At 49.0% G+C, this 7459-nt stretch overlaps 1 protein-coding gene across 1 annotated transcript; it reads left to right on the plus strand.

Moving 5' to 3' along the window:
* Positions 1-908: 908 nt before the first annotated feature.
* On the plus strand, positions 909-6572 carry LOC100399123 (neuropeptide Y receptor type 4-2). The gene has a single exon (XM_035266140.3). It carries the CDS (start codon positions 1452-1454, stop codon positions 2577-2579), a length of 1128 nt encoding a protein of 375 aa, XP_035122031.3. The 5' UTR covers positions 909-1451; the 3' UTR covers positions 2580-6572.
* The last annotated feature ends 887 nt before the right edge of the window (positions 6573-7459 follow it).

The following is a 7459-nucleotide window of genomic DNA, read 5'->3' on the forward strand; positions in this document are numbered from 1 at the left end:
GCCCAGGCTGGAGTGCAGTGGTGCACTCTGATTACTGCAACCTCTGCTTCCCAGGTTCAAGTGATTCTCCTGTCTCAGCCTCCCAAGTAGCTGGGACTACAGGCGTGTGCCACCAGACTTGGCTAATTTTTGTGTTTTTAGTGGAAACAGGATTTCAGCATGTTGGCCAGGCTGGTGTTGAACTCCTGACCTCAGAGACTTTATAAGTAGATCAAATGCACAGTGAGTGACATTCATGACAGTCAACAAATACAGTTTTCTGAGCTGGCTGATTTTGGCCTTACTTTGTAAAAACTGCCTTAACGTAGCAATTGATCATGAAGAAAATATGTATGCTCAAAAATACATACGGTCATTACACGACACGTAAAGAATATCTCAAATAGGGTTTTCTGCTATGAATAGTGTTTCACAGGATGGGGCCCATGGGCCATGTTCATCAGAATCACATCCAGCTCAGTCTTTAGCAGGGGATCCATTGTATTGAGGAGGTCCTCAGAAAAGGAAGAGGCTCTCCCAGGACATGGAGATGTGGAGCAGTCTGGTGTGCTTGTGAGCTGCACACTGCATCAGGTGACTTGAACACAATCATAAAGTGGGTTCTGAGGAGGGCACTGGACACCTGTGACTTTGGCCAGGTGTGTCTGCACATGATGGGTTGTAGGAGGAAGCTGCTGTGCTGATGAGCGAGTCTTTGCATACTGGGCAGTCTTCAACTTTGCCAGATATCACCTAAAAAACAAGGTTGGCAGGGCAGGAAGGGGCTGACACCAGGAGGGTACACTAAGTGCGGATCCCCAAGGCTTTGGTTCTGTCTTGAAGGGAATAGGGTGCCGTGGAAGGACACAAGCAGTCCTGGTCAAAGCGGCATTTATTGCTGTCTTTATTCAAGTGACATGTGACACAGGGCTTTCTACCCATGCTCCCTGAGCAACTCCGTCACTAAACTCTGCATACATCACTCCACCTTCTTTTTCATCGGGACAGCCTCAAATCCTGACGCTGGAGGGAACTGGTAGAACAAGTTCTGGCATCAGACGGCCTGAGTTTGTAACTGGGCCCCGTTACTTATTAGCTGTGTGACTATGGGCAAGTTGCTTCCGTCTTGGAGTCTTAGATTCCTCATCTATGAAATGGATTGATAATACCTACCTCTGGGAATAAACTAGCTAACAGACGAAAGCCCTGAGCACAGTCCCCAGCATGCAACAAGTACTTTTAACAGGGTGGCAATCACTGGATGCCAGTGTCTTACTGTGAGCCGTAGGTAATAGCTCCTCCAGGTACAAGCCTTGGGACGGAAGCAGCTGAGAGCCTTTCTACCTGGCCCTGCTCCTCCCTGGATTCTACCCTGGGCATGATCTCTGAGTATCGTTTGGCTGTTTGTCTTACAGGCGTCATCCCTGAAGTGTATCGCTTAGTTCAAGTTTTGGAATCTTTTCACAGCCACCATGAACACCTCTTACCTCCTGGCCTTGCTGCTCACAGGGTCCCCACAGGGTGACAACAGAAGCAAGCCCCTGGACGTCCTATACAACTTCTCTGACCATTGCCAGGATTCCGTGGATGTGATGGTCTTCATCGTGACTTCCTACAGCATTGAGACCATCGTGGGGGTCCTGGGCAACCTCTGCCTGATGTGTGTGACTGTGAGGCAGAAGGAGAAGGCCAACGTGACCAACCTGCTCATTGCCAATCTGGCCTTCTCCGACTTCCTCATGTGCCTCCTATGCCAGCCTCTGACCGCCATCTACACCATCATGGACTACTGGATCTTCGGAGAGACCCTCTGCAAGATATCGGCCTTTATCCAGTGCATGTCGGTGACGGTCTCCATCCTCTCCCTCGTCCTCGTGGCCCTGGAGCGGCATCAGCTCATCATCAACCCAACAGGCTGGAAGCCCAGCATCTCGCAGGCCTACCTGGGGATTGTGCTCATCTGGGTCGTTGCCTGCGTCCTCTCCCTGCCCTTCCTGGCCAACAGCATCCTGGAGGATGTCTTCCACAGGAACCACTCCAAGGCTCTGGAGTTCCTGGCGGTTAAGGTGGTCTGTACCGAGTCCTGGCCACTGGCTCACCACCGCACCATCTACACCACCTTCCTGCTCCTCTTCCAGTACTGCCTCCCACTGGCCTTCATCCTGGTCTGCTATGCACGCATCTACCAGCGCCTGCAGAGGCAGGGGCGTGTGTTCCACAAGGGCACCTACAGCTTGCGAGCTGGGCAGATGAAGCGGGTGAATGGGGTGCTGGTGGCGATGGTGGTGGCCTTTGCCGTGCTCTGGCTGCCTCTGCATGTGTTCAACAGCCTGGAGGACTGGCACCATGAGGCCATCCCCATCTGCCATGGCAACCTCATCTTCTTGGTGTGCCACTTGCTTGCCATGGCCTCCACCTGCGTCAACCCATTCATCTATGGCTTCCTCAACACCAACTTCAAGAAGGAGATTAAGGCTCTGGTGCTGACTTGCCAGCAGAGCGCCCCCACAGAGGAGTTGGAGCATCTTCCTCTGTCCACAGTGCACACGGAAGTCTCCAAAGGGTCCCTGAGGCTAAGTGGCAGGTCCAACCCCATTTAACCAGGTCTGGGGCTTCTCCCTGCCCTGTCCCTTGCCTTTCACTTAGCTAAGTGGGAACACTGCAAGCTGGGGTGGCACCCAGCATTCCTGGCTTTCTGTGGCCTAGATAGGCTGGCAAGAGCCATTTTTGCATCCATTCATATCATAAGGACTGGCATTCTGATGCTTCAGCTGTTTGTTCCTGGGAGAATTCTAAGCACAGATTCCAGAGGTCACAGTAAGCCTTGCAGCTTGAGTTGAAAGATGCCAGAGCTGGAGATGTCTGCTGGTAGCAGGCAGGGTTCATTCTGGTGACACAGAAACAGATGCCTGGCCTGGGAACCCAGGGATTTCACCTCCACCAGTGAGACCACGGGCCACTGTGAGGGGAGGGAAGGTGCGCTTGGAGTCAGAGCTTTGGACCTTGGTCAACTCCTTGCCTCTGTGAGAGATGGTGTTTCAGAAGTGGTAAAGAATTCTGCATATGCAAAGCAGTGGGATTACTGTCATATCGCTAGAGCATCCAGCTGAAGAGAACGGATCCGCTAGTCTTGGGTCACAGCCTTCTGCAGCGGGAACTCTAGGACTCACTTCCTACTCCATCCCTTTTCTCTATCACTGTGTCTTCCATCTTACATGGAAATCAGCCTGCAAGTTCCTCTCCTCGATGAGATGTGAGCACCTTGCAGGGGAAATCCATATCATCATGGAGCTTATGTCCTACATGCCATGAACAGGCCCTGACACAGGGAGAGAGCTCCAGGGGGGTTTCCCATGGTGGGTTGATGGTCAAGGTGCCATTCACTGCTGAATGTTTGGTGCTGGACAGGAGTCCAGAATGGGAAGGGGCCAGGGCTTAGGCTGCTATAGCCACAGTCTCCTGCCTGCCCTTCCTCGCCTCTCAGGACCTCATTTGATATGGCAGCTGGACTGAGACTCTGTGGCTCTCCCCACTGTTGACCCACTACAGAGGCCTCCAGAATTCAAGGCCAAGGCTGCAGCCTCCTTCACTCCATGTTCTGACCACTGAGCTGACTTGCCCCAGATAATGTGCCACGAATCTTCCAAAGCTTGCCCAGGATATTGGACATCCCAGTGGCCTTCAGTAGGATCAGGGCAGGGAGTCCTGGGAGTCTGACTTCAGGGGGCACTGGCTGAAAAAAGCAGGGGTCCCCTTCCTCCAGCCAGCCAGGATAAAAAGAGAAGGGGCTCCAATGAGTGTGAATATCTTACTTTGGGGGTTATGGCCCAGTCCTCTGGATGCTGAACCAGGCCCAAGGCATCATCTGTGTGTGAACCAGACAGCCTGTCCTTGCAGGGAAGGAAAGGTCAAGACTGCTCCTGGGCTGCCTTGGATGGGATGTCTCTGCATGGCTCTGTTGGCTCAGACTTACCCTCCAGCAGAATGGACAGTGGCTGGCCAACTATGTCTTCCCAGGGCAGGGTGTTCATGTGCTGTCCTGAGGGGCTTCATTGTGAGGTGGCATTGGTTCTGCACAGGGGGTCTGGCACAGGGCTCTCACCCCTGACCAAGAACCCGTGTAGCTGACACCAAGACAAGTGCTCTTTGAGCCAGCAGCTCCCTTCCTGGAGCTGTTTAGCTTATCCCTTCTTTTGGTCACATTTCCTATTCAGTTCCTTTGTTCATTTTTGTGTTGGATTTTGGGCAGATTTCTTGAGCCACGCTCTTGGATACAGTTTGTGCTTGTTCTGTGGTGCCATCTGCTGCTGGTTGCTCCAGGTGACCACCTGCCCAAAATAGATGGGTCCCGGAGCAAAGCCCAGGCTCTGGGACCCATCTATTTTGTAAAAAGTCCACATGTGCAAAGCAATCCCCAAATGCCAGAGGAGCCAAGAGACTAAAGAAGGGAGCAGACAAACCCAGTTTGTTAGTATTGGGTGATTTTTAAAATTTATTTTCGAGACAGAGTGTCGCTCTGTCACTCAGGCTAGAGTGCAGTGGCACGATCTCGGCTCACTGCAAATTCCACCTCCCAGGTTCAAGCGATTCTCCAGCCTCAGCCTCCTGAGTAGCTGAGACTACAGGTGCTCACCACTGCATCCGGCTAATTTTTGTATTTTTAGTAGAGATGGGGTTTCACCATGTTGGCCAGGCTGGTCTTGAACTCCTGACCTCAGGTGAACCACCCACCTCAGCCTCCCGAAGTGCTGGGATTACAGGTGTGAGCCACTGCACCCAGCCAGTATTGGGTGATTTATTGAGGGAACTTACAGGCAGCAGGGTGGTCTTGGGTCTTCACTGTTACTCTCGGACCCAAGGCTTATATACCATAGAAAAGGAGCTATGCGCTCCAGCAAGATAATGAATGGCAGCATGCCACAGAAGCCAAGAATCCCATGTGGACCATAACCCAGAATTTGCACGATAACATCAAGCTTGCCTTGATCTAAAAGCAGGAGTACATATTCTTATACTCGGGACGGTAAATAAAGTAGGAGTCAGGAGGCATTCGTGGGACTGGGGCTAATCAGCAGACAACATGGCAAATCCATCTTGGGATGGAGTCACTTTCATCTTTACCTCATTCCAGAAAGATGTCATTGTCCAAGCTTCCCAAGGAATTGGGGGCCGCAGGCCCCTCTGGATCCCATTCCATACAAGTGCCTGGAGCTGCTTCTTATTAGTCTCAATGACGCTAAGAAGCTGGCGACAAAGATGATTTCAGGTGCAGACATGCCTGAGGATGGAGGGCCAGGCCAGGCATCTGGGGAAGGTGCTTGGTGCTAGGCATTGGGTAGAAGCCTCATTGAGTGTCATCTATGCCCCAGCATCACCTGGAGCTTGTAGGTATGTAGAGTCCTTGTTGCCAGCCCAGCTCGATTTAATCTGAATCCATTTTATCAGGATCCCAGGTTGATTGATGCACATTGAAGTTTGAGAAGCTCTGCTCTAAGAAACGGATTGCCCTGGAGCCTAGAGGAATCACTGGATAAGCAGCTGTAGACACCCATCCTAGTTCTGGAAACATCTCTAAAATTGTTATTGCTGAAAGGTGCATTCAATTTTGGTTGCCTGTCTCATCTCTGGCTGCATGTGATCATATTTCTTGTGAGACCTTTGTATTTTTTTGATAAATATTTGCCATATGCATAGTTTCCATAGATAGGTTCATAGTGAACATGCCTTTTTGTATTCTTCTCTATTTCACTTAAAACTGTATCAACAGTTTTTTTTTAATCTTGCTAGATATCATTTTTTTTTTGAGGTGGAGTTTCACTCTTGCCAAGGCTGAAGTGCAAGGGCGCGATCTCAGCTCACCGCTACCTCTGCCTCCCAGGTTCAAGCAATTCTCCTGTCTCAGCCTCCTGAGTAGCTGGGATTACAGGCACCTGCCACCATGCCTAGCTAATTTTTTTTTTTTTTTTGTATTTTTAGTAGAAATAAGGTTTCACTATTGGCCAGGCTGGTCTCAAACTCCTGACCTCAGATGATCTGCCCACCTCCACCTCCTAAAGTGCTGTGATTATAGGTGTGAGCCACTGTACCTAGCCTAAATATAATTTTTGATGACTGCTTATGAGTGTAGAAACTGCCCCCATGAAAGCCAGCACTTCTCAATACCTCTGGCTCCCGGGATGTTGGGGGTGGGGGCAGCTCCAGCCAGCAAGTGGACCCTCTACTACTCATTGTGAGAGGAACCCATCTTACAGAGGAGGATCATGACTGGAATTGGAGATTCACGCCACAAAGACTGACTGGGAACCCCCAGAGGGTGCAAAACCTTATCACATCCTGGCTGTGAGTACTAAAATCCTGCCTAATGCTAGTCTTTCCTTTCTAAAGTATTGGCCTGGCCTTTTTTTTTTTTTTTCATTATAAATGTAATCCTATTCATTCTGAAAGATATACAATATACACAAAAATAAAATGAAAGAAAATGATCAGGAGTTTCAGCACTCAAACATAATCACTGTTTACATTTCAGGGAATCATTTTAAAAGTTTTTATATGCATAGTCATATATACATATGTCTGTTTTTTAAAAAAATGTTTGCGATCATAGTGTATCCATATGGGTACTTATATATTATCTTTAAGGATTGTTTTATATCTTTTTTGTTTAACCTGATAGGAATTTTTATTCACTTGTTTATTCATTAAACAAATATGTCCTACATCACGTTAGCTGCGGGGATGCAGTGGAGAGTAATCAGGCATTGTCCCTGTTCTATGGAATTTAGAGTCCACTGACAGATATATCCTTTATCCTTAATCATCATCTGTTATGGCATTCTGAGCTGTTTCTAGACCTGTTGCATAGATTTTATCATGAACATCTATGCAAAGAACCTTTTCTATATTTAGAATTATTTCCTTAGGAGAGATTTCCAGAGGTGGAATTAACAAGGGGCATGGACATTTCAACAGGCTCTTGATGTGTACTGCAAAATTGATTTCCAAAAAAGGGCTGGAGCAATTTGTACTCCTTGAAGAGTGCTCATTTCACCATACCCTGGCAACTGTTGGGAATTTACCACTAACCAAAAGACTTTGACCTGAATTGCCTGGACTGGAGGGTGTCCCCACTCCTGCCTCCCGGTCCAGCAAGCACTGGGGGCACTGACCTTTGTAATGTTAGCTTGACCCTGTCCCTCTGTGAAACCTTTGGGGGCTCCACACAGCCTTTAGGGTTGCAGGACCACATGACTTACCCAAACAGGGATGCCTGAGTATGAAAGGGGCTGCATGAATAATCACACCGGGACAACAGGCAAAATCACCCTGGGAAATGGGAACATGAGGTCATCCTACTATAAATAAACCTTATCCCTTTAACATAGCTTGAATTCAACCCTCTCCACCATCTGGCCCCAACTTACCTTTCCAATCTCTTTGCATCCTGACATATCACATGATCCAGTCATAGTGGGCTTACAAT

This window comes from Callithrix jacchus, chromosome 12 (assembly GCF_049354715.1).
Source record: "Callithrix jacchus isolate 240 chromosome 12, calJac240_pri, whole genome shotgun sequence".
Lineage (NCBI taxonomy): Eukaryota > Metazoa > Chordata > Mammalia > Primates > Cebidae > Callithrix > Callithrix jacchus.

Excerpts from the sequence above, each read along its gene's own strand:
- LOC100399123 (XM_035266140.3), top strand. The coding sequence starts at position 1,452 with ATGAACACCTCTTACCTCCTGGCCTTGCTGCTCACAGGGTCCCCACAG.